We start from the raw sequence: 27,555 nt of genomic DNA on the forward strand, positions 1-27,555 counted from the left end.
ACGAAAAAAATGTTCTTGCGCCCATTGTAATACATATATATTTTTAACTTTTAACCCTTAAAAATGATTTTCCACAGTTGTAAAAGTAATTTACTAGAAATATGTTTTTGCTACGTTCTATATTAAACAAAATACAATTTTACAACAAGTTACAGCTTTTACAGTAAGATTTTTATTTTTAACAGGTACGACGTTTTGATCACTGTTGCGATCTTTAAGTTGTGTATTTGAGAAAGATCGCACTAATAATCGAAACGTTGTGTTTGGACTTAAAACAAATCTCACTCTAAAAGCTGTAACTTGACACAAAATATTCTTAATAAGTAAGTAAATTAAAAACGAAACTATTAAAATATGATTCATTGCCTTTTCACAATACTAAATATTATTTAAGCGTTATTATCTTGTTATTGTAGAATCACCAGTGCAGTTCCGTCGAGTTACTAGATGTCACTAACTACATTTAATTGTTTGGGTGAAATATTGATATAGGTAATCCATATCGGTGCAATAAAATTATTTTAACTTTATGGTTATGGTTAAAGGCATAAATTTATGTTGAGGCTAATGTGTTTAAATTAAGGACGTTGCATCGAGAAAGGTTTAATGTTGTTATAAATATTATAATTACTAATATTAACTCAGTAATATTTCATTTTCAGGACAGTGACAAATTTGCTTTAATTATAATTACATGTATTGATTTATAACAAAATTAAATTTCTGACTTTGGCCCGGAATTTAGTTTAAAATTTTAAATTTAGTTTAACTTTTAATTAAACATAGATAATCAAACCTACACTAGTAGTAATAGCGTGTCAAAGAATGAAAGGTCAGTGGATTTGTTATGTAAAATAGAAATAGTATAAAACATCTCTTAATACAGAATGTTTACACAAAAGCTGTTGATTGTTACCGAATAACAAAGTTAGATTCTTGCTTATCAGGTTTAACATTCATTGGATAATATTAGTAATAAATAATAAAAGATTTATTGAAACATTCTTCTAGGGTATTATAAAAAAATATTACAGTATAAAACAGCACCCAGTGCATTAAATAATAACATTTTTATAAATGGGTAGTGTCAAACTACGGGGTGTTTGGAAAGTCACTGTGCACTTTTATGTGTATATGATTACAAAACTGCACAGTGACTTTTCGAACACCCTGTATAATTTTTACACTGTTTAGTACTTACAATACAGTGTAAGGTTGTTTTTTTTTTACTATTAAAAGTCACCTATTTCTTTGTTCTCACCAGTTTTGGCAATTAATATTATAACACCATTTATGTATTATATCAGGGTATTAAAGAAGTTTGAGATAAAATAAAAGCACATGTATGTTTAAAAGGGTAATCACTTCACAGGTTTATAAATCTGTAGTTTAGTTTTGTCAAAGTTAATAATAATGGTAGGTATGGGATTTCAAAGCTTGTGTGTCAAATAATTATATTCCTACTTCAAACCCTTACCATTCAAACAGGTTTACGTTATTGACAGTTTCATTTAGCCTTTAACAACTTAAACACTTTGAGTCACCTTGAGTTTTTATATTCCAGTTAAAAATGTTAAGGTTTTTAAATCCCTCATTTTAACTAACTTTTCTTAAATGATATTCTTGCATGATTTACAGTAATAATAGCACTTGTATGTTAACCTTAAGATGACCTAGGAAGGTCGAAACATTGTTCTCTACTTTATTAGTAAAAGTGTTAATACCCTACCAGCCATTTCGAGATACATTTTTACTTCAAGTGGGTTTTTCATCATCAAGAATAATAGCACTTGTTATGTGCATCTTGTTTTATTTAGACATTAGGTTTACTGTTAAGAAAGTCCTTACCTGCATGTTTCAGTTATTAAAAATGGTGCTTTTTTAGATTAACACAGTTGATTGAGCACTATCTTGACACATGAGCAGTACCAGGTTTGATTTCAGGACAAGAAGATATAAGAAGTATGGGATTTTTAATGAATTACTGGTGAACCAGCCAAAATTAGATTTGAGGGAAGACTTAGTTTGTAAGACTGGAAAGATATGGTATTTTGAGTCATGAAAAGACATCTTATTAGCAAATTCTAGTGTGTTAACCCCCTTCATTTGGTTAGTACAGTATTCTCTTGGAGTAAAAGATGTAGATTTAAAAATGGGTTTATCCAATATTGTTTTGTCCAAAGCCAGGTAGAAATCAGTTTCTTAATTTATTTGCAAGTGATTGATCAAAAATAAGCATTCTTGGAGACAACATTTTGGTTATTGAAATCAATGAAAGAAACAGCCAAAATTCAAAGTACAAAGTCAGGCAAAGTTTGCTGATTTAGATAATATCAGTTGACCTTAAAGATAAAATTATAAACATTCCCATGTAGCTTCATTTTTATTGTATTATTTTACAGTAGTACAATTGAATAGGTTATCATACAAATTATTGTATTTTTTTTTTGGTAGTTTTATGAATGGCCCAACTTTGCTAACTGTTGTCCTAAATTGTGTTTGCATAAAGAAGCTAAACAGTGCTCGATATAGGTGTTGTTTTTAATCAGTCATGTATTCAGTACTGTCATGGCAAGTTTCAGTTTATTTGCTTTAGCTGTTATACTTTGATATTTTTCTTTAACAGAAAATATCATTCTGTTCAGGCTATAACAAAACACATTTCTTGTAGGTTTTTATTCAGAATTTTTTAATGAAAAGAATAGGTTACTTAATGCGAAAGTAAAACTTCTAGATGCATTAAATATTTTATCACAATTCCTTTGTTTTACTTATGAACATAACATATTGATACATCTTCAAAACATTACTTGGGTATTTTGCTCTTTGTTCTTTTTAAAATATTTAAAATATTTTAAGAGTACTAAATCTGTTGTGTTTGTTTGGCAGCAGTCACAATGGCTGAAGACAGAGAAATAATGAGGGAAGTATGGGATGGACGTCTACCCGTGTGCTTTAGGTTATCAGTAGAAGAAGTTAACACTGTCCAACATCCTGAACCATTCTATGTAAGTTCAAGAAGTAAACTTAGTGATAAATGTGTAAAAAGTATGTAAAGCAGTTAGTATTTTGCAACTGCTTCATGGCATTAAATTATCTACAAAAGTTAAAAAATAATTATAAGAGATGTTTCATCTGTTAATGGCTTTTTGACCAAATTTGTTTTTTTTTTAAGTTTTAAAAGTAGTGGTTAGAATATACAGGTTTTATAAAAAATGAATAAAATACTTTGTTAGTCTAAAATACCCTTGTTCACAAATGTATTACATAAGTATTATCTACCATATGCCCATGCCAAAGTAACAGCTAACTGAAGATTTGGTTAATGATTGAAAAGCAAGTCCTTAAGGTTTTTATAATGCAGAAAATAAGTACTACATGATATAATGACAACAATACTGATGACAGAAACAGTGCTTGATTAGATGGTCAACAATTGGACACAAGAGGAATTGAAGGAGTCTTGATGAATGATTAGAAAGTCAGGACTGGACAAAGGCAGATTGTTTGATGAAATGAATGAAAAAAAAAAGTACAACTTGCTCCATGCTGTTTCTCTAATGTTATATGGGCCTAAGACTGAAAGTAGTTTAATATATTTGTATGTCCAGGTTTTTAGAATAATGAAGTTTTTTTTCTTTTAATATATTTTACAGGAAATGCTTATTGGTACACGCAGAATAGGACTTTACTGTTTAAATGGTGCCAGAAGTTTGGTTAGTCATCACCATTGCAACAAAATTATGTGTCTGTCAAGACATTAAACGGTGCAGACTTCAAAACTACAAATAGTACCTATTAAAAATATTCTTATTGTTATAAGAAGGTATTTTTTGATTGCATGGTGGTGGTGTTGAATAATAATAGCTTATGTTAAAGTTTGTACCAATACATTCTAATAACAGAGTTCAACTCTTAAACCTTACTACCTAATGATTTAATTGCTACACTATACTCTTATCATAGGAAATATGTTTTGAAACAGCTGTAAAAGTAAACACCACATTTTTAACCAGTTTTTTTTCATGCAAGTTTTATCCCAGTCCCCATTCTGCATTGTGATATTGTAACCAAAAAAATCTTTAATATAATTTTCTTTTTTCTTATTAGCTCTCAAATGTAATGACAACAGCCCTTATATTTTGAAAGCATATAATTGTATTGCTTTTGTTGTTGTTTTTGTGTAGTTTGACTTGTGACTATGGAGATGATTAATGCTAATACAGCCAGGAAGAGAAATTCCATTCACTTATTATGAGAGAATTATTTCTAAGTTCAAAATGTAAACCTACTGATATTTACCTGGTTCAGTTCTGATTGTAGTTATTAGATATCATTAGGCTACAAGTTTTTATAAGCGTAGCTCTTTTATGTGTCTTTGGACTGTTTATCTAAATTAAACAAAGAAGTCACTTTATATAACAAGCTGTAATGATACAGCTTTTAAAGACGATGATATATTGTCACAGCTTCACTGCTGGATCTGGAAACCAAAATGGCCTTCTTATCAAATTTCAAACTATAACTGAAAATTATAATATCTAATATACTTTACAATCTTTAACTGAAAAATATTTTAGAATAACATTTATTTTTGTCTAATATATGATGAAAGCTGAAAAAATTTTGGAATTTTTCTATGTAGCTATAAGGTCTGATCTGTGAACAATGCATTTATAAATATGTTTTTTAGAATTATTATGTTCATCTAAAAACATAGGTTTGTATTTTTTTTCGAGATTTTCATTCTTGAGAACATAATTATCCTTGTTTTTCATGTGAAGGAAAAGGAGGATGGCTGTATTGAGATTTTGTTGTGGAACCTGTGATGTGCTACATAAGCTATTGGTTCAAGGCTGTAACTGTCATACGAGTTAAAATTGTGGGGTTGTAAATGTACAACAAATATAACATGATAGAAATACACTTAACTTGTAAGTACAGTTAAAGCTGTAACCCATCATCTTTGCATCTTGAAAGCTCTTGTGACTGGAAATTTCAATACCTTTAAATACAAATACTGATTGTAGGAATTGGCATCCATTACATTTCCATCTGGAATGTCCCATAATGCTCTCAAAGCTTCATGAAAGTTTGCAAGTATGATTAATGAATGATTCCACATGGGCCTTGTTTGTGTTGTTTCCCATTGATAAGTTTCAGTTGTTATTTAGCTACCTGTACTGTGATTTGTGACGTATTCTCTGTATCTGTAAATATTTTTTGTCATTAAGTTATGGTTTTGACAACATTTGTTGTTATTGAAAATTGTTAATTTTATAGCTGATGTTGAAATTCCCTACTTTAGAACATTAACAAGGTATCAAAAGTATTATAAGAGAAATGCTTTATATATAAATGTAATTAGGTGTGAAAATGGTAGAGTACTCTTTAAAGTTTAATTTAAAATTTTATTATGTATCCAAGACACAATTTTAGCATTAAATTATTTGCTTGGAAACTGTCTAAAATATTTTTTTTGTTGATTTATAAATGTTCCCTCTATTAAAAAGAAATTATTTTTACAGTTAATGGTCCCAAGGTTGACATATTTTCCTCTGGTAACTGATAAAGTGCAGAGGCACTTCTCACGACACATTAGTGAACCTGAACAGGGAGCAGAAATGTGGCTGGACTATGATGGTCAACCTTTAAAATGGTCAGTTTAAGAATAATAGTTATACATATTGCAAAGGTGAGTTAATGGAAGAATGAAGCATGTGTAACAGGTTCCTGAATATTATTTAATAATCACTGTGGTTCAGGTAAGAAAAGACAGTTTTAAAAGTTTAAAATACTTGTATTTGTAGCATTTTCTATTACAAATATAGTGAAAAATTTTCATGATTGGGCTGGAGTTTGTTTTCACTCCATTGAGCATTCCTGTACCACTCCTGTATGTTATACGTATCATTTTCAAAGTGATTTATTGAGATTAGTCAGTTGAACATAACAATTTTAAGATCCCTTAAGTGAAAATTAAAAGAGAATGTGTTATGACACCCGCACTGTATCTGCTATATCCAGTGCCAGGGCTCATTAAACCAACTGGGATACAACAAATACTGGATTAGGCTTTCCAGTATAGATTATTATTTAATAGATTTTGCATTTCTTTTTTTACATGTATTTCAGACAATAAGCTTTATTAAAGAGGCTTTGTTGCCATTTTTTCTTTTCAGTTTTATTTTTTTTTGTATTTTTAGCTCAGAAACTGTCAGGTTCAGTGCTTTAGAGAATATTTTAAATTTATGATCTAAAGTTTTTAGAATATTTGTTTCATTAGTTATGAGAACTAAAATGGGTTTAGGAAATTAATTTGTTTTCCAAGAGTTGTATTGTCTTAAATAAAACAATTTTTCTTATTTCTTATGAAAAACTTGGATAAACATTTGTATTAAGGTGTAACAAATAATGAACGTAAGTTGCCTTATATGTGTAAAAACGGCTGGTATGGGTAGAGAAAACTCTATGTAGAGGACCGAACAACGTTTCGACCTTCTTCGGTCATCATCAGGTTCACAAGGAAAGAAAGAGGTAACTAACCAATAGCTGGCCACATGTTTGAAGGTTGTTGTGTAATTGAGTCTACTATGTAGGAATGTAGAGGGCGTGCTTAGATGTTGGATATAGTTATTAATATAGGTATAAAGGTGTTCCTTTGTATTGGTTTATTTTGGGCTTGAGTTGTTGTATAAGTGAGATTTCTTTAATTTTGTGTTTGTATATGTTTGTTTCTTTATTCAGTATTTGGGTGTTTTCTGTGGTTATGTTGTGTTTATTTGATTTGCAGTGTTTGAAAATGTGTGAAGGTGACTTTTTGTGTTCTCTGAATCTGGTTTCCATTTTTCTACTTGTTTCTCCAATATAGAAGTCACCCAGATACTAAATAAAGAAACAAACATAAACAGATGCAAAATTAAAGAAGCCTTACTTATACAACAACTCAAGCCTAAAATAAACCAATAGAAAGGAACACCTTTATACCTATATTAATATATAATCAAACATCTAAGTAAGCCCTCTACATTCCTGCACTCAATTACACAGCCGACTTCAAACATGTGGTCAGCTGTTGGTCAGTTACCTCTTTCTTTCCTTGTGGACCTGATGATGACCAAAGAACGTCGAAACGTTGTTCGCTCCTCTACATAGAGTTTTATCTTCCCATACCAGTCGTTTTTACATATTTTTCTCTACAAGTGGGTTTTCTCATCATCACGGATTATAAGTTACCTTATGTAAAATCATTAACTATTAAGACTTTTTTCTTTCTCTAAGTATAAAAGTGAACTTTTAAATTTTTAAAAAAATATTTATAATCTTTATTCATACTTTTCTTCTCTCTGAAATCATAAAATTTGCTAATTTTAAAAAGAGTAATTTTTATGTTTTTTGTATTTCTATTTTGGGCATTTCTTAACCCTAGGACTGTGGCTGCCTTAAATGTATGCAGAATATTTGAGAGCATACTGTTTTAAATGCACAGATTCAACTATTGGAGGCAGACTGTACACTGTAGAGCAAATCGGACATGAATATTTAATGTCATTATAGGACATGCACAATCAGAACATCTGATAATAAGAAATAATTTATTTCCATGTGATAAAAAAAAGAAACATTATTAAATAATTTAGTATTTCTTCAGAAAATTTAGATTTTTGTTTATTTATATTATTCAATTGTTGGTGTATTATTTTATAAGAACATTTGTTGTTCAAACAGTTTATTTTCAGTGTTTAGTTTTTTACAGGCATTATCCAGTTGGATTATTGTTTGACTTGTATGGGTTAGGATCACAGTTGCCCTGGAACCTTACAGTTCATTTTAAGGTAAGGTTAAATATAAGTCAAAATTATTATAATTAACCAGTTGTTTTGACTGTGAGTAGAGTTAACATTACTAACTTGTTCACAGATTTTCAAATTTACTCATCAAAATCCTATTTGTATCCAGTTTCTTCTGTAGCCACCCCTAGGGGAGTCTGTATCCAAAAACAAACCCTGTTTAGGATGCATATGAAACTTTAGGCAATACATCTGATGTGATATGTGTTGCAGTTTGATCAAACTTAATCATTGAATACGAGTTTTTAAACTATTCACTTTAGAAAATATACACATCCAAGTTATCTTTGTTTTCTGTAGATTGGAAACATCTGAAAATTAAAGATATTTGAGTTCAGTTAAGTGTAATAATGTCTTAGTTCTGAAAAATTAATTTCCTTTAGATACAATGAGAGTTACTAATAAGTAATGATACACAAGCTACATAAATATCTCTTAGTTAAGAAACTACAAGTGAATAAGTTCAGTTGTAGGATTTTAAGTAACTCGCTAATAACTTTTATAGCTGTTAGTGGTAGTTTACAGGTTTTTTCACTGAATGAACAAATTTAAGTGAACTTTGGTGAATGGTTTAGAAAATTAATAAGTGCAATGATGCCAAACAGTAAAATGCTTGCAAGACAGCTCTTATTTAGTTGGTGTAAGCCACTGCTGGAAGCAGTTGATATGAAGACTTGCAATTACTAGTCTTTGATGGTTATTTTTGAAGTTTAGTCTATTGTTTTTACGAGCATGTAAACGTAAAATTGGATAATGTAGTTGAACTAGCATTTATTAGTGTAACATTAACTCAATTTTTTTTTACCAATGATTCCTTTCTACAGAACTTTCCAGAAGAAGAACTCATACATTGCTCCAGTCGAGCTGCTATTGAATCTCACTTTATGGCAACTGTTAAAGAAGCTGATTCCCTAAAACATAGAGGAATTGTTGTAAGTGCCATGCAGAAAAAAGATCATAACCAGCTGTGGTTAGGCCTTCAAAATGGTGAGTTGGTTTAGTAATTCCATTGTTTATAATGGTCATGACCTATGTTTGTTAAAATGTTGAACCTATTCAAAAATTTCATCATTCAAACCATAGTACTTTTAGTTGTTTTAAATATGGTAAATCATTATTCAAATGTTTATTTATTAACTCCAAATGATGATTAAGTTCCAGAATAGTGGATTATATCTGAGGATGGCTGGTATTATATTAACACTTACTAAAATAAAGCAGAGAACAACGTTTCAACCTTTTTAGGTCAACTGTTCAGAAAGGTCAGTCATTGCTAGAAATTCCATATGTCAGATCACGTACCACTTTGTAACCATCAAGATTGTTAACTTTTTTCCTCAATTAAATTGCACCTGAAATTATTAGTTTTTAAATATAAAATATTTTATTAGAAAAATCTCATCTGTGTTTTTAGTGGTTCAGAGTAATAACTCAGAAGTCCTATTAATTTGCTTTCTTGTTAGGCTATGGTGTACTAAAATACCAGCATTCTTGATACATTTTTTCTTCTTTGAATAAGGAAGCTCATTGTTTACTCTTATTTATTCATTAAACTTGGATCTGTTTCTTTTTAATTTTGAAATTATTAGAATAAAGATTTTTGTGTTAAAAATAAAGCTTTAAGTCTAACAGATGGTTTAAAAGTTTAATAAATGTATTAATTATTCTTGTTCTTCTACGTCTGATCTTTCTGTATATGAGCTGTGATCAATGGTTCCAAGTTTAGGAATGTGTAAAATGAAATTTGAGAGTATTAAGTTATTTTTCATGTTGTTTTTGATATAACACCTTATATGTTCTTCAGTTTTTAATTCTGGGGTGAACTAGATGTTAACATTGGTTTTATGCTATTTATGTTTGTTTTTTCAACTTTGTTTTGTTTTACCTTAATTTCCTTTTATGAATTTTACTAAATTTACCTTTAACTTTTTACTGGATGTTTGACAGAGATAGCCCAGCTGCTTTGTGCCATAAAACACTAAATCAACCAACCATCCAACTGGGGTGAGATGAATCAAAAAAATGTAAAAAGTAAATTAAAATGTTAAATATGCATAATGAAATTATGATCTTAGTTTTAATATTTGCCCTTTTCTTTAAGGATAAAGAACTGAATTTATTGTAAGTATATACTGTAAACAGAGTTTATACAAGTCTTTGAAACTCCAGATGTCATGGAGGTTCAATATAAAAATTTCAATAGCAAAATTTTGTAAACTTGGATGTTTTTTAAGCCATAGGGGTTACAAATTTCAGTTTCATTTATCAATTAAATAATTGTAATTAGCTTGGTTGAAAGAAATAAATCATAAGAAGAACAAGCAAAAAAATGTTTGAATACTGGAAATGAGTTTATTAATATTTCAAGTTGTCTATTGTGAATTTCATGCCTTGTGAAACCCATGATAACGTGTATTAGTCAAATATTACAGAATTCAAAAGTCCTAGAAACTTGAATGTTGATTCTGGAATATTCTTGTGTAAAGTCTGTATTAACCCTGTATATAATATTCTAGAGTTAAGAAGTTCTCAGAAATTACAGAATACCTTATTTCTAATAATTATATAGACAAGTTTGATCAGTTCTGGGCAATAAACAGAAAGTTAATGGAGCACACTTATGATGAACTATTCAAGTATATTCCTCACAGACTTTATCAGGTAGGCCCTATTTATTTAAGCCTTAAAACTACTGTTTTTACAGATTTGTAATGTTGGAGGTATATATATGTCTTTATATGTAATGGACTGCAACAGAAGTGATATGGCACTGTAATTTTATTTTGTTTAGGGTTTTTACCAAGTAGGCAATATTTTTATCCCTCAGTAGTTGTTTTACAGACTACAATGCCAAAACTGGGTTTTGATACTTGTGGTCAACTGAGCAGAGATAGCCTTTTGTGTAGCTTTGTGCCTAATTAACAAATAAAATATTTTTATTCCTAAAATCACTATTTTTACATATTTTATCACATGTTAAATAAATGTTATTTATAATACTACATTTCTTATGCAACAGATTATATATTATTTTGATAAATAATTTTTTTAATAATTGGATAACCTGGAACCAAGTTGCAAACATAATTATTAAGCTCTACACTCTTATATTTTGTTTTTATGTTTGTGATAACTTTATTCAGTCTAGATATATGAAAAGATGACACAAGTAGTCTATCAGTTAATTTGTAATGACTGTAGTCATGAATTTCACCCTTTTATAACTAGATTAGAATGCATATTTAATCAGATATGTTCAGGTAAATGTTTATGCAGGTATTCTTCAAGAAGTATGACATTCCTGTTAACCAAACATATAAAGCTGTAAACATGTATTAATTCTTTTAGTCAAGTGTATATTGCATACACTAACAACTTGAAACTTGTATCACTTTGGCCCTGTGTCTGATCCACCTGGAGAGGGTTCAGGCCCATCTTAGTGAGTGACATAGATGTGTGTACAAATTAGTATGAGTTAGGAGTTTCTCTCCCCTGTAAATGTTGTTTATAATAGCCAGTGATGTATAAAGCATTGGATTCAGGTTGACCACATTTACGTTTTGTTTTAATTTCTGCACTGAGTCACAATTCTTCTTTTTGCCCTTGACCTCTTGAGAGAAATCTCAATTGTAGCAGCCAGCTAAAGTTATATCACAATTGAAAACTGGCCAGTGAAAATAACAACATATTATTTTTACTGCTAATAAAAATTTCGATTATTTGTGTAAGTGGTTGTGTGTGATTTATTCTCTCCTTAATATTTCCATATGTACATCTTGATGACACGTTTAACACTCCTACGAAAAGTGGGGCCTAATAGGCCCCAGAGCAACTTGAAAGGTTATTAATATTAGGCTAATAAATTTGTATTTAAATGAAATTGCCATTTCATTTGATTTCATTGCATTAAAGTAGGAGTGTTAAACTTTCATCAGACATCAATGCACTAGAAACATAGTAGAAACGTTACATTTATAAGGTTGTAATTTTTTCCCTTTAATATTTGAGTCTTTTTATTAAGTTAAATGTTTTGTTTAATTTACCTGTAACACTGTTACTGCAAATACTTTCTTATTTATTTCTCTCTTTATTTCATCAGGTGATTCTCATACATCACTAGTTTTATTGAATTGAAAATTTGCTTCATTATAATATACACATATAATTGTTTTCAGTAGAAATAAAACAAATGTGCATTCTAATAAGATTTTTTTTATAATGAACCCTTCAGTATATTATGTTCATGTTTCTGGTGTAAACAATGTTATCTATACTCAAATAAATATTTTACACTAGAAAGAGCGAGAGATACGAGAAAAACAGAAGCTACCCAAAAAGAAAGTAAATGTTTAGTTTATTGAAGTATCCTCTTGAAAGTTCAACCAAGAAGACTTAAAAAAACAACTACAAAGATAAGATATAAAAGTTTATAGTATAAAATTAATTGATGTAGCATCTGATGTATCACTCTTAATACAGAATATAATTAACATAAACTATACTTGTTACTGTTTCAATAAGACACACTATTGAGCTGCTTCGTTAAAGGTCAAAAGGCTGGTTCACTTAATACTAGTGGTGAAGTGATGCAAAGAAACTGTTAGATTCAACATTGAGCACAAACACATCATTCTTATAGAACTGGAAGAAAAATGTCCCAGACTTACTATAAAATTTCACAGTAATGTGTCTAAAGTTGTATGTCAAAGACATATCCCAAGATAATTAAAATTTTAAAGTTCTGTATATTAGGGATCTCACAGAGGTCCAACACTTCACAAAGGACAACCTGAATGCTTAGCTTTTGAGCTCTGCATGAACTGTCTCATTTGTAATGATAAGTGCTTGCCAAAAGACAAGAAGAATCAAAATAGATAGAAACACATTGTTCAGCACTGTTGAGGTAAGTCAGTCTATACAAGAAGTCAGTAACAAACAGATTGTTCAGTGCTGTAGAGGTAAGTCAGCCTATACAAGAAGTCATTAAGAAACACATTTAGTGCTGTATAGGTAATTCAGCCTGTACAAGAAGTCAATAATGAAAGTAAAGATGATGTGGCACCAATATTTCAAACAAGGCCTTACTAGCAGTCTTCTCATTTCTTTTATCACTTTTGCATTTATTTATATCAATCTTTCTCATAAATAGCATCCTTTTTTTACATCTGCAATTAAAATATTGCTTTATTTCTATCCTAGTCAATACTTTCTGTTCCACTTTAATCTGCCAAAAAAACATTCTATTGCAACTACCTTCTGACAAGTAATTGATCCTACCAGGGACACAGATTTCAACCAATCTAATGCTGCTTCTTACAGTTGAGACAATTTTGCAGTGAGTTCTTCACTTTGTAGTATGTTTACAACAAAGCAAAAAAATCTCGAGGACATTGAACCTGAAAACGCTTATTTCTAATAAAGTACACATTTGCTCAATAAATAGCTATTCTTGTTCAGTGCTGCCCTCTTATTTGCAAAAATGTTTTTGCATGCCAGAGGCTTTTTATTCTTATGTACCCCTTGATTCACATGGAGTAACTGATTCTCATGGGAAAATCATTATGCGACAAACAACTGCCAATAGGAGTACCACATACCTATTCTACCTAACTATTACTTCCCATTCAGCAGTTCTAGTGTTCAGACGTTTAGTTTGTGTTTTCTTTAAGTTTTTAAATCTTCATATCATTATTAGAACCAGCCTTCTTCTCTTGATGTTGCCCATTTTTCTCATGAATAAACCAAACCTGTGCAGGATGACCATTTTCCTCCACCTGAATTTGCCATGTCTTCTCAAGTTCAAACTGCAGGATCAACTAGACCTCACAGCATTTTAAAAAATAATTTCACAGGTATGTTCTGCTTTATCCCTCTCCTCAATTTCATATAATACTCTCCTTACACTTTTACATGATAATTCTTCTCTCAATATCTGGTGTTTCCTTTTTCTCTTGTTTTGGGGTTCGTGCTGCACCTTTTGTATCTCAGTTGCTTGAGATTTCTAGAATACCTTGCCTTCTGTGGGCTTTGTATCAGTTTCCTTTAGCCTACCATCAGGCTGATTTTCCATTCCTTGATTCTCAGTTTTCTGCATGTAAAATCTGTTTTACTCATTTGGGAGAGTGAACCCTGATTATCCTGTTTGTTTTTCCTATGCCAGAGTTTCTTCCCTTTGTCTTATTTATGGTTCTTGTCCGTCATCTACATCGTCTCCTGAGATCCTGAGAGTTTTTGAGGGAATATATTCAATCTAATTACGTCCACATTGGCATGTATGTGGACCTTGGCTCTTGTTTTGCATACACAGTTCTTCTGTTGTTGGGATCTTCTGGGGAGAGATGCGGTATTGTTCCAGGTTTGTTTGCCACATACTTATCTTACACACTACTTTAACCTTGAATTCCTGTAGACGGGCAACATTAAGGTGGCCCCCTTTGGTCAGTCGGCTGGTCCATAGGTGTTGTGGACACTATATCTCATGCTGGTGTTTGGTTATAGTGCTCACGAAACCCTAGCATTGCTACAATGTCCTTGTTTGACATTGTAGTGCATCCCCTCTTAGGGCTCCATGGTGGATTGGGTCACTGGGCACCGAAATTTCCTTTTCTTTATTATGGATACTCCAATTAAAAATCTTAATGAAATAGTGAAAAAACAGTCTGTAGGTAAACGACCACGTCTTGAAGATTCTGAGCAGCAATCCTCATCATCCGTACCAACTGTTGTACATCATTTTCTTATATTGCACCTACTTTCAGATAAACCTTTAGGGCAAATGTCTCCCTTTTTCATTCAAAAGGGACTAGAGGGACTTGTTGGCTCACCAAAGTCAGTAAAGAAGCTTGAATCTGGTGACATATTGGTGGAAACATCCACATCTCAACACAGTGAACTTCTTTTGCATTCAAAGGCAATTTGGGATATACTTACTGAGTTTACACACTGTGCTACTTTGAATTCATCATGAGGAATTATTGTTGAGAGGGACTTGAAGAATGTCCCTGAGTCAGAGATTCTCGCTGGTTTCTCCACCCAAGGAATTTCTGCAGAATTTCCACTTGCAAAAATGGAATTATGGTGCTGACCAATGTCCTCATTCTGACATTTATGTCACCACATCCAGCTGCCACCATCAAGGCAGGTTATCTTCATTGAAAGGTATGGCTAAACATTCCAAACCCTCTCTGATGTTTTCAGTATCAGTGGTTCGGTCACCCGAAGACATCATGTCGTGGTTCCTTGACTTGTGCTCGTTTGCAGTGGCAAGGACTACAATGTTTATGAGTGTGAAACGGACCCTCATTGCATCATTTACAATGGCTCTCACCTGTCCTACTTTTGTTCTTACCCTAAATGGTTGGAAGAAAAAGAGGTGCAATGCTTCAAATTGATTCATAACATTACCTATCTTGAGGCTCGAAAATTGCTCTCGAACGTATGCTGCTGCACTTCGTTCCAGAGCTACTGTGGGAGTGCATACAGATCTCTCCGTGCCTCCTAAAGAATCATTCTCCAAATAAATGAAAAGTCTCTTGACCTCCAGGGTTAAAGAAGTTGATGAGTCAACTTCAATACCTATCTCTGTCCCTTGTATACATTCCACTAAACCCCAAGACCCACATCCTTTGGTTCTAGGTATAGGCATTTCCTCGGATTCATTTTCCTCTCTCACCCCAAGATGCAAAACAATCATTCGTTCACATCCTCAGTCTCTGGAGTCCCAACAGCAAAGACCTACCCAATCGACCAAGGGCAGGATACATAGAGGTCAATAGACCTCCCTCAAATAAGGAAAGTAAGGAAACAAGACGTGGTTGTAAACAGAAGGGTTCTCTGCCCAATTCTCCTACACATAAATAAAAATGGCCACCCTGATACAATGGCACTGTTGAGGTTTACTTTCTACTCTGGATGACTTCAAAACACAAATTGCTTCCTACCATCCTGTTTGTCTCTCCTTACAGGACACATTTCTGAAACCTGCCAATACAGTCACCTTTCGGCAGTTTTCTTTATACAGAAATGACAGGCTGTATGATGGATGAGTGCATGGAGGGGTGGCACTGTTGGTTGATCAGCATGTGCCCACCCTGTCTTTGCCAATGACACACCCTTGGAGGCTGTAGCCATCCATGTTTCCTTGGATCATACCACCACTGTTTGTTCTCTCTATCTGTCACCTGGAGAGACATTTGATCAATCAGACCTTGATGCTGTCATTGAACAGTTGCCGTCTCCCTTTTTCATTCTGGGGGACTTTAATGGATGTATCCCCTCTGGAGAAGTTCTGATATTGATAGGAGGGGTTGCTCTGTAGAGTGTATGCTTTCTAATCACAACCTTTCTCTTTTCAATAGCAGTTCTTCTACTTATTTCCATGCATCTAGTCAGTTCTTTCCTGCTATTGATCTCTCAGTTTGCTCCCTTTTGTTATTCTCCCATTTTTCATGGAGGGTTGACAATAAACCACGAGGCAGTGATAATTTTCCTATACTTTTGAGAGAGACTGGCCATGGTCGATGCCACCCCACCCGCATGCCCCGATGGAAACTGGATCAGGCAAACTGGCCCTCTTTCACTGCTCTTGCAGTACTTGATCCTGCCATTGTCTGTAAGCCATCAATAGACAACTGTGTGGCAGCAGTAACTGACTGTATTATACAAGCAGCTGCTCAATGTATTCCTGAAACATTGACACATTTTCCACTATAACCTTGTCCATGGTGGAATCCTACCTGCCACATGGCACGGAAGGCTAAGAAACAAGCCTGGGATACTTTCTGTAGATATTCCACACTCTTGAACTGCATTACTTTCCAGCAGGCCCATGCACATGCTCGATGGGTTAGACGTCAAAGCCAGAAGGAATGTTGGATTAAGTTCACAACCAGCATATCCTCTACCACCAGTTCCAAAGTCATTTGGGACAAGATTCAAAAAGATCAGTGGGCAATATCACTCTGTCCCCCTCTTGATCTTGCTCTCTGATGGCTAGGAAGTAACTGATACCCAGAGCATCACAGATACTGTAAGTGAAAGCTTTTTCCAAGCATCGAGCACTTCTGCCTCTTCTTCCACCTTCCTAACTATCAAAACTCGGGCCATTCCAAGTTCTGTGGGTTCGACAGTTTCCCCTTCTTTTCTGCAAGAACTTGGAGTCCCTCAGGGCTGTGTTTTGAGTGTCACACTTTTCAGTATAAAAATTAATGCCATCACTGAACAACTCCCTCTCACTGTTGCAAACGGGCTCTATGTTGACGACTTTCACATCTCCTGTCAGTCGTCGAACATGAGTGGCAGCTACAGAATTCCCTCAATTGTTTACTGAAGTGGACCACAGCAGATGGCTTTACCTTCTCTCTCTCTAAAATCATTTGCTTTCACTTTTGCCACCAACAGGGTATTCACCCTGATCCTGAACTCCGTATCAGTGAAGTTGTGCTGCCTGTGGTTTCTGAGACAAAAGTTCTTGGGGCTTATCTTTGACTGTAAGCTAACCTTTATACCACACATCAAGCAGCTAATGGTTAAATGTACAAGAGCCCTGAACATCCTCTGTGTCCTTTCTACTACCACTTGGGGAGCGGATCGACGTTCTATGCTAAAGATATATCATGCTCCTATTCGATCAAAAGTTGACTATGGATCACTGGTATATGGCTCTGCTAGACCATCGGCCTTAAAGATGCTGGACCCTATTCATCATCAAGGACTTCAGCTTTGTACTGGGGCTTTCTGCACTTCCCCAGTTCAGAGCTTATACATAGTCTCATGAACCTTCTTTGCACCTCTGCCATTTGCAACTGTTTTTACTATATGCTTTGAAACTTTGTTCCTTACCAAAGCATCCCACCTGGGGTTGTGTTTTCTTTCCTCAATGGGCCATACTTTTCAGAACAGACGATCTGCCATTGATCCTTTTGGCCTTCATATTCAGGCGCAGTTGGATGAATTGGGTCTGTTGTTGGATAACATTGCTGTATCCACTGGTCAGCCTATACCACCATGGCTTCTTACAGTCTTTAAGTCATCTGAGAAAAGTAGATACTCCTGATTCGAAATACTGTCTGCTATTTGCTGAACATCTTTTGAACCATCCTTCCATTCCTATTTATACAGATGGTTCGAAATCAGGTGACCGTGTGGGCTCTGCCATGGTTTGCTGTGGTTTGATGGTTGCATGCAGAATCCCCTCTACAGCTTCTGTGTTCACTGCTGAACTGTATGCCATTTCTCTTGCCCTGGATCACATAAAAGCTAAGCAGTACTCGAACTGCATGATTTATACTGACTCGCTTAGTTCTCTACTGGCCCTGGAATCACTTCACGTTGGTTCACAACCTGTTCTTGCTGATATTTAAAACCGACTGGGTATTTACTTCTATCCAGCTTTTCTGGATACCAGGCAACGTTGGTATTTGCAGGAACAAGCTTGCCGACACCACAGCTAAGTCTATTTGATCTGGTGCTGTCACTGCTGTGCTTATTCCATACATGGACTATGGTCCTGTATTCAAGGCTCGGCTCCATGGCAGCTGACAGTCAACTTAGAATGAGCAATGCAAAAACAAGCTTTTCCAAATAAAACCCTATATTGGACTTTGGCCGTCTTGCTTTCATAAGGATCGGAAAGAGGAAGTTGTTCTAACTAGACTACGCATTGGTCACAGTTTTTTAAGTCATCGTTTTCTTTTATCTGGAACTGATGCACCAGTGTGTAGTTTGTGTAACACTCATCACAATAAGCCACATTTTACTTTCTTGTCGTTATGATTCACAATGATGGCACCATTTCAGCATGTTCTGTCCTAAGGTTTGTCCATAACGTTAGATAGTGTTATTGGTGATGGTGACACTGTCCACCTTGGTAGTGTTTTTAGTTTTTTAAAGGCCATTAATATTTTTAATGGCATTTAAGTTTTGTAATATATACTTTACACCTTTTAATGTGGCTCCCTTTTAAAAATCACAGTTCATCCAGTTCAATTTGAAATTAGAAACTTACTGTAATATTGAGTAACTCGAAACCAGAACTGGAAAGGCCAACTTCAGGTGACTGATGCAGGTTTTTGTATTTACCTGTTAGTCTTCCTGGCGAGTTATGATTATTACAGTTACGCTACAGAATGTCCTTTACAACTTGAATTACTGTAATTTTTCTCTTGACGTTGTAGACTAGATGTAAACATTGGTTTTATGCTCTTTTTTTTTTAAACTTTGTTTTGTTTTACCTTAATTTACTTTTACTTTTAACCGGATGTTTGGCACAGTTAGCCTAGCTGTTTTGTGCCATAAAACACTAAATCAACTAACCTCAAGATTTCATATCTTCCTGAATCCATCACTTTGTGGCTAAGAATGGTTGGTTGAGCAACAAATAGCTTCAAGGCAATGGTTTCTTACCAAGCAGTTTTACCATATCAGTGTTCAGGAGCATCACACTGTATGTCATTAGATCATTTTCTTCATTTATTTTTCTGTGCTTACACATATCAGTAGTCATTTCCTTGCATGTCATAGATCAGGTGCTTTCAACCTTGTCACAGATTGGTTTTCTGCTTGGACTAAATTTATCTGACAGAATGCTCTCTAAATCTTCAATTTTACTGATGGTAATGCATTTGGTGGGGGGGGGGGAGATACTCTGTGCCTGGATGCATTTGGCACAGTCCCAAATACCAAGTAATCTATATTTTAATCTCTGGTACCTCATCCACCTGCACTGGCTGTCAGTGCTTACAGTCAAGATTGGTCAGACAAATAGTTTCAAGTGTATTACCATCAGTAATACTTTTTCCCTGGCATCTCATCTCTGTCATCCTGTGAAAGAAATTCATCAAGTAGGTACGTGTAATGCTCCTCATACTTAGATCTCTTATTATTTGCATCATGTTGCTGTTTCTTCCTCATCAGATTGACTTCCAACTGTTGGCATTCTTCATACTTCATTGTGACTGTTGCTGGGCAAGTTTCCTTTCTTTTATTATATCTGCTCTTGTTCTTTTATTATATATGTTATGGTATAATGTGTGTGTGTGAATGTTATTTTCAAGATTCTGTCCCAGGTTTCAACCCTCTGGGGCAAGTTTTGCCTGTCTAAGTATACTTCACTCTCTTACAATTTTACAAACAACGTCCACACTGTGAGGCCATACTGATTTAAATATGTATTCTTAAGATGGATGATATGGGTATTAAAACTTTAATTAAAATAAAGTACAGAACAACGTTTTGACCTTCTTAAGCCAACTTTAGGTTAACGAAGAGTTTGCAATTGACCACTGCAGGCACGGCTTTGGGATGAGAATGCAAATGGATACAGGATTGTAGGGGATGTTACAGTTAGATGTTAGGTTATTAACTGGTATAGCTATCAAAGTGTTCCTTTATATTTGTATTCTTACTTAGAATCTGGGTGTTTTCTATGGTTATGTTGTGTTTATTTGATTTGCAGTGTTAAAAAATGTGTGGTGTTTTCTGTGTTCTTTGAATCTGGTTTCCATTTTTCTGTTTGTTTCTCCAATATAGAAGTGGTTGGATGTTGGTTTCTTGTGGTTGAGTTTTGGATTTAGGGATGTATTAACATCAATTTTCACAGATATGTTCAGTGTCCCTGGTCTCAGTAAATTTGCTTAGAGTGCTCTACCCTACATAGTGGGTGCACTTATTGGTGGTGGTTTTGCTTTTTTCTTCTTGTGCTGCCTCTCACTGTATTTATGCAAGTAATGTTATGGCATTTGGAGTGGTTCCAGTCTATTTGATTTGAGTAACATGTAGCACGTTACAGGAACATCTTTCTTGATTTTAGTCACCTGGAAGTCTGTCTCCTGCTTTGTTATATCATTCTGGTCATGTGTGCCCTGTTCACAAACTTGTGGTGAGATTTCTCCCTTTGGTTAGCTGAACTTGAAATGAAGATAATATGATTCTCTTTTCTTTCTTCACATGAATATCAGTTCCCACCAGTTGAGGTTTTGATTATATTTGACTTACCAATGGTATGAACCTTGTGTGGATGTCAGTTCCAGGTGGTTGAGTTTTAGATGCAGTTGACTTGCTATATACAATCTGTCATGCTATAGCCACTTTACATCTTGGCACATCCCTTAATTTACCACATTCCTTTCATAAGGGAGATTGAAATTGTTGTGGTTTGCATCATTTTCCACCCAGATTTACCATACTTTTTCCATATCTGGATGAAGGGTATACCTGGTAAAGAAGTGGTATGATTTTCCCAAGTATAATTTTCTTCATAGAAGGTTTACTCATTAGAACATTGTTTGGACACTTTGGAAGGATGCTTCTACTTTCTCTCTCACAGTGGTCACTCCACCTATTCAATGTAGGATTCCAGCTACGTATGTTAGTGGAAATTTGATACCTTGTTTGAAATTGTAATTTTCTTATACTGAAAATGTATTTCTAACAGATACTTACTTCCCTTAACATTTCCCATCTTTCCTCTCCACTGTAAACTGGTGATTTAATTTCTGTGTAAACTTGATGTGATAATTAGGTATAATAGCATAGAGGGAGTCATGTGGGTGGTGCTGCTGTTGGTGGAGATTTGTCGTATGATAGTTTGCACATGAGAATCAGTTAAACCATGTGTTTTGTGGGAATGAAAGGCTTGTGGCATGCAAAAAGGTTTTAGAAATAAAGGGCAGCACTGAATAAGAATAGTTATGTAAGTAAGTGTGAGCAAATACATTTTCTGAACCGTACAACTGACAGTCCCTAACAAATGTTTCTTCCTGTTCCATCATAGCTGCAGTAGACAGAGTGATTCACTAACACAACTGCTTTGTAAGTATAAAGCAGGTGGTCCAAAATTATCTTTCCTATTTTAAAATCTAATAATCAATTAATTAAGAAAATACAACCATGCAGTTTTAAACATCTTGTAGCCCAACTCATATGATTTTCATTGACATGTCGGTAGATTTAAGCATATGCACCATTAGTGGCTCTTAGCACATCTACCTGATATCTAAATTCAGTCCACATTTACTGCAGCATGTATACAGTTATAGTGGTGATGGTGTCAGTTATCCTGGTTTGTAGATGCATGAGGTTTGCTATAGGTGTCCAATACACAGTATCTCTAACATACTCCCATACTTCTCTCTGATAGAATCATTAAAAAGTTGAGTTTGATATATCTATTCTGTTGTCTTGGCACTGTAAGCACAATTTTCCATACAGACATACGAACAACTTAATCCAAAACAAGCTTTTAGCACAAAAAGGGGCTCAGTATGTGCCAGTTGGTCATTTGTCAGAATCCTTGTAAGGAAATGAAAAAGAAACCATTACAGTGAACCAACTTTTATTTGTATGTATGTTTTCTGTAGTAAGAAACCTGACCACTGTTTAAAATTCACTTAAATGAAAAGCTTATAATATTTCTTAACCATAAATTATTATCAAACTTAGCCTGACATACCGTACATCCAGCGATTGGTACGACCCCTTTCTGAGAAAGGTGAAAACAGTACATTACTTGACCTTCTCCATGTGTCTCTACCCAAGTTTAGTAAAGAAGGTAAGAGAGTTTTTTGTGTAAAATTATATTTATTTTTGGGAATTTCTTGAGTTTTAGTAGAGTACTGACCAACTACCTAAAAATTGCACATGGAAACAAGTTCTATTGCTGTCTGTTAAAGGATAGTAGCTACTGTTCTTATTGAAGAGTTCCATCCAAGTTACTTTAAGATTACCTTAGCTTTTCATGGATTAAGAAATTAGTGATAGGACATGAAGCAAATGACTTAAACAGCAGGAATGTTGTAGGTGGTAGCATCAGTTGATGATGGCTGCCATTTAAGGGATAACAGTATTGGATAAAACATTTATTGTGAATAATAACCTTGCATTTATTTATTCTGAGCTGATAGTTTAGTACACAAAAGAAAGCACTGATGAATCAATACATTTCAACTTCTTGTATAATATTGCATATTCCTAGTTAGGCTAGCATTATCAGTTTAGACGTATTACTTACCTGATTTCATCAGGAGGTAATGATAATTATTCCATCGTTGTTGTAAACATAACCACAAAACAATAATAAAACTACAGTAAAAGCTATGAAAAAAGTAACATGATTTATTTACATAACTGCATTTTTTAAACCTAGATCATAACCTTGAAATGACATAAAAACATAGGGTGACTAAACTTCTATTTTTTTTTTTTTTATTTAATAATTATTGATGACCAACCTTAATCAATAATTTGTTTTAACTTGTTATTTTGTCAGTATTATGAAAGTGGATAAAATAAAGACAGATAACATTCAGTCAAAGGAATTGCTTGGTGATGATCATTTGCAGCTGTAAGATCTTGATAAAATTAATTATGAAAATGAGATATGGTTAGTAACAAACATATAGAAAGTGCTTCATTGGAAATTTGTGTAGTGCTTGTTTTTCAACAATATACTGTTTCAAGCTGTACTTTCAACATTATAATGTAGTTATTTGCTAGGTGTAGCTGTGAACTGTGGTGATGTAATAATTGAAAAATTTCTATAACATCTACAGATTAGGGTATATTTTTTATAAATACAAATTAACAGTTAGTGATGTTAACAAGAAGTATTTGGTATTAGACAGCGGGAGTTATCACATCTATTCTACATTTCAGTTATTTGAGTTATATGTTTATTGATCAGAGCTGAGTAAGTTAGGCAAACTGAAGATACCATTAGCAAGGAATTTCTGTTGAAACATTTGTGAAATTGAGCTACAACTTGTATCAAAGTGAACATAGTCTGTAACAAACATAGAAAAAATTAATTAATTTGTTATTGATTTGTGGTCTGAAATTTTCAATTTTTCATCAAATAATTTAAAATAACCTGCCCAATGATGGAACACATCACAACACTATTTTATTAATGACATAACTTAGATTATGTCTTGAGAATTAACATTGGCTGGTTTAATTATCAGTGCATGTTTTACTGAAGGCTCAGAATTTGAGATTCATCAGAAATATAAAATGTGTACCAATAGAAACAAAAGAACAAACAAGACAAAAAGTGATATCAGTTTGGCATTCACCAAGGACCTCTCTTGTGATGGCTATTTTCAACAAAAAATAAATTCAGTGTCCTCTTAATGACATGACAAAGGTAAGGTTCTGAGAATTGACAGTTTAGAATAACTGGCAAGTAGTTTGGACTTCTGGTAGAATAAGAAGCTTATCAATTAAAACCATGCAGCAAAGTTAATATCAGCAACTGCAAGTCTATGATTTCAACCCGTCTAGGTAAAAAACAAAACAAGTTACCTAGTGAAACTGTATTTTGTGTGTAAATGTATGTGGGATATTGTTGTCTATAGCACTCACATCTTGCTCTCCTAATTTTTAATTTATTATTATTATTTAATTTTATGTATTGGGTTGAGGAATAATTCGTGAGCATTTTTTCAAGTTAAAAAAATATATTCATAAATGAAACGCTTTAGCAAAATATTTCATGTCATTTGGTAGATAATTTTTTGCTCTAATAGATGGTGTGTTTGATTTTCATATGTCTTTAATTTTTACTTTCATTTTCAGCTCATTAAATGGAATGTCAAGTGGACAAAATCGAGCGTTTTCGACACCATCTGCTTTTCGCATTTAATTTCTTGCAATTTCGTTTACAACAATGCATACTATATACCTAGGTATTACATGAAATAAAGTATCATAATAAATGTTTTGGGTGTAATGTGTTCATGCATTGAAGTATTGTATAGTCTTGCATGTAATGCTTGAATGAAATTATTTAAAAATGCTCACGAATTATTCCTCAACCTAATATTTCTTCATGTGAGACTGGTAAATGGATGTTAAGACTGATAGATTGTGTATCCACACCGTAGTGTGGGTCCTACTTCCACAGACACCTCCCAAACGTAGGGTAAATTTTATATCACACATTACAGCTCGTACCCTGAGGTTCCTTTTGATTTGTGCACTTTTTGATTTTTGTTTGGGCTTTGGTGTATTAGAAAACAAAAAATATACACACACACACATATATTTTAGTGAAAATTAATACATTTTGATACAGTAAACAAAATTACAAGGAGGGACTGCATTAAAAACAGCATTTCCAAACCTCTGACTAATTATATTAGTTTGTTATAATTTAAAAAAACAAGCTGAAACAAAAACAAATTATGCACTAATTGAAAAGATTCCAGGATACAAACTATAATGTGGGATTATAAAATGTACCCTATGTTTTGAAGTTAACTGAAGAAGTAGGACCCACACTAAGGTGGGGATACACCATCTATCAGTGTTAACCTCTGTTTGCCTGTCTCACATAAAGAAAAAAAGGAACAGCAATTGAAATAGATATCACAAGAGCGAGATGTGAGTGCTATAGCCTATAACATCCAGCATCTACGTCAACTTTCACTGCCTTCAGACGGTTGTGGGAAGATGACTGCCCTCCAAAGTAAAGAACAACAAAAATTATAGGCTTTTATGTTTTAGTGAACTGTTTAAAACTGTTTTGATTCATTACACTAATAACAGTTGGGAATGCTTAAAACTGATGTCTAACTCAACACTCATTAAGTGTGCTCAGAAGTTTCTCAATATTGTGTAAGTAGCTGTAAGGTGTGAATATTGCATATTCTATTCTTCTAGACCTTTATCATCACTAGTCTTGTACTGTTTAACCTGTTATCTGTTTACGTAGAGCTACAAGAAAACCTTTTTTTTTCAAGTTGTTTTGCTTAATTCTGATTATATTATTTGTTGCCTTATACTCTTTAAGCAAAACTTTATATTTCTTTGTACAGATATTTTGAACAATGTGAAGGTCATCACCCATGGTATAAAGCCTCCAATGGACACACCTCTTCAGTGGATGAGTGAACATTTGAGTTACCCTGACAATTTTCTACATATCTGTATTCACCAAACATGAAAATGTTGAAAACTTAGTAATATCTCAACAAAATAAATATTCCAAAATATCTTTCTATTACCTCTTTGAGGTTAAGAGTACTGAATACTGCCTAGTGCTTGTTTGCTAATCTTAATGTTGAATTGGCACATACATATATGTATGTGATAATTTAAACCTTATAACATTATATCTTAATGTAGTGATTGTATAGGTTCAACATTATATATTCAAAAGTTATAACACAGAACAATATAAATCTGTCTCTGGTGTGAAGTGGAATGGAAATAAGGATGGAGAAAATATAGCATGTTTCAAATAAACTTCTATGTCCCATACAGAGAAATTACTGGAATACCCTACTTTATTAACCTGTTACTGATGTTGCAATCATACTTAAAACGTTAAGACAAAATGCTGGAAATTAAATTCTTTGGTAAATTATGTAAAGCAAAAAATATTCCATTTTTACTTTCACCATTTTCAATGTTTTAAATATTCATTCATTTTGTCTTTGGTTCAGACTTCAAAGCATTAATATTTTTTCCTGCTAACCATAAATTCAAAACTACGCTTTATGAAAGTGCATAGAAATCATAGACATTTAGCAGAAAGTTGATATTGGCAGTGGTGCCAAATAAATTTGATCTCATTAGAAAATGTGGTGTTTATGAGTAGGTAGTTTAAGATATGCTAAAAAACAGCCATATTTTACAGCAGGTGCTTGATTTTTACCAAAATAATTTATTGAATTATCATACTTTATATTAAAAAAAACAACAGAAATTATCTTTTTTTGTAGGGAAAGAGCCAAATGATATAAAATGTCATGGGATTGCTTCTGCAAGCTGTGATGCATAGTAGAACCACATGCAACAAGATTTTGAGATAAAAGGACAACTTCATTTCTAAAGCTCAGGTCAATATATGTAATTCCTATTACTAGTGGAAATTTAGTGATATACAAGTTTCATTTTTTTTTGCATTTCATTTGGGGAGGGGGATCTAGACATCAATTATAAAACTAGAATTAAATTTTAATTAGCAATAAAATTAAAAATATTACTCTATTTGTGTACCAAAATTATACAAATTTTCCAGTTTTTCTTTTGACTAGTTTCTTTGGTTGGATACCTTATATTTGGAAATTTAGAATAATTAAAGTGAACAAATCCTCAGAAGTATTAAAATTGGATATAGGGTAGTTTTGGATTGAATTTTCATTAAATATAGTAAACATATGCCCTTTTCTGGCTCAGCAGTAAATCTGTAGCCTTATTGCTAAAATCTGGGTTCCAGTAGTTGTAATAAGCAAAACACACAGACCATTGTGTAGCTTTGTGCTTAACTACAAAACATGTATATTCAGGTAGAAAAAAAATTGTTTAAGCTGTGCTACCAGAGTGACAAAACGACCAATGCAGTAAAAACATTTGAGATACAATGTCTTCTGAAGACTTCTTTTTTTCCAGAGTTCAGGGAATTGGTTTGTTCTCAAGCTTGTTTGGGTGGCTTTGGAACATGCACTTGGTAATTTTCATCCTTAAATTATAAGTCAATGTTATTGCTTAGATTATATGAAAATTAGTGTATAAGTAAAATTTATTTTGGGTGACTTTTGTGAGCTGTTGCCTAGCAAATAAAAAAATCTAATTGTTGTGTCTTAAAATTATGCTTAATTTTTCTTAAATGGCCATACATTTATTCATTACTTTTGTGTGTGGAATTTGTTTTTATTTGATCTGTAAGGTATATTTATATAATGAACTTATGACAAATACACAT

The 27,555-nt window shown here is 33.2% G+C and overlaps 1 protein-coding gene across 3 annotated transcripts; it reads left to right on the forward strand.

The window, feature by feature from the left end:
* Positions 1–377: 377 nt before the first annotated feature.
* On the forward strand, positions 378–27,439 carry Atg5 (autophagy protein 5). 3 transcript variants are annotated; one of them, XM_076516622.1, is made up of 8 exons: positions 378–492; positions 2,890–3,008; positions 5,529–5,659; positions 7,757–7,835; positions 8,675–8,837; positions 10,420–10,511; positions 22,290–22,398; positions 25,664–27,439. In XM_076516622.1, the coding sequence occupies exons 2-8, from the start codon at positions 2,898–2,900 to the stop codon at positions 25,789–25,791; spliced, it is 813 nt and encodes a 270-aa protein (XP_076372737.1). In that variant the 5' UTR covers positions 378–492; positions 2,890–2,897; the 3' UTR covers positions 25,792–27,439. The 3 variants fall into 3 exon arrangements, with proteins under 3 accessions (XP_076372737.1, XP_076372736.1, XP_076372738.1); XM_076516621.1 differs by having other exon boundaries at positions 486–832; XM_076516623.1 differs by lacking the exon at positions 378–492 and adding an exon at positions 529–601.
* Positions 27,440–27,555: the final 116 nt, after the last annotated feature.

This window comes from Tachypleus tridentatus, chromosome 7 (assembly GCF_004210375.1).
Source record: "Tachypleus tridentatus isolate NWPU-2018 chromosome 7, ASM421037v1, whole genome shotgun sequence".
Taxonomy (NCBI): Eukaryota; Metazoa; Arthropoda; class Merostomata; order Xiphosura; family Limulidae; genus Tachypleus; species Tachypleus tridentatus.

Bases quoted from the DNA above. Each gene is read 5' to 3' on its own strand.
- Atg5 (XM_076516621.1), top strand. The intron at 3,009-5,528 runs GTAAGTTCAAGA...TTATTTTTACAG, and splicing joins AACATCCTGAACCATTCTAT to TTAATGGTCCCAAGGTTGAC. The intron at 8,838-10,419 runs GTGAGTTGGTTT...ATAATTATATAG, and splicing joins GTGGTTAGGCCTTCAAAATG to ACAAGTTTGATCAGTTCTGG.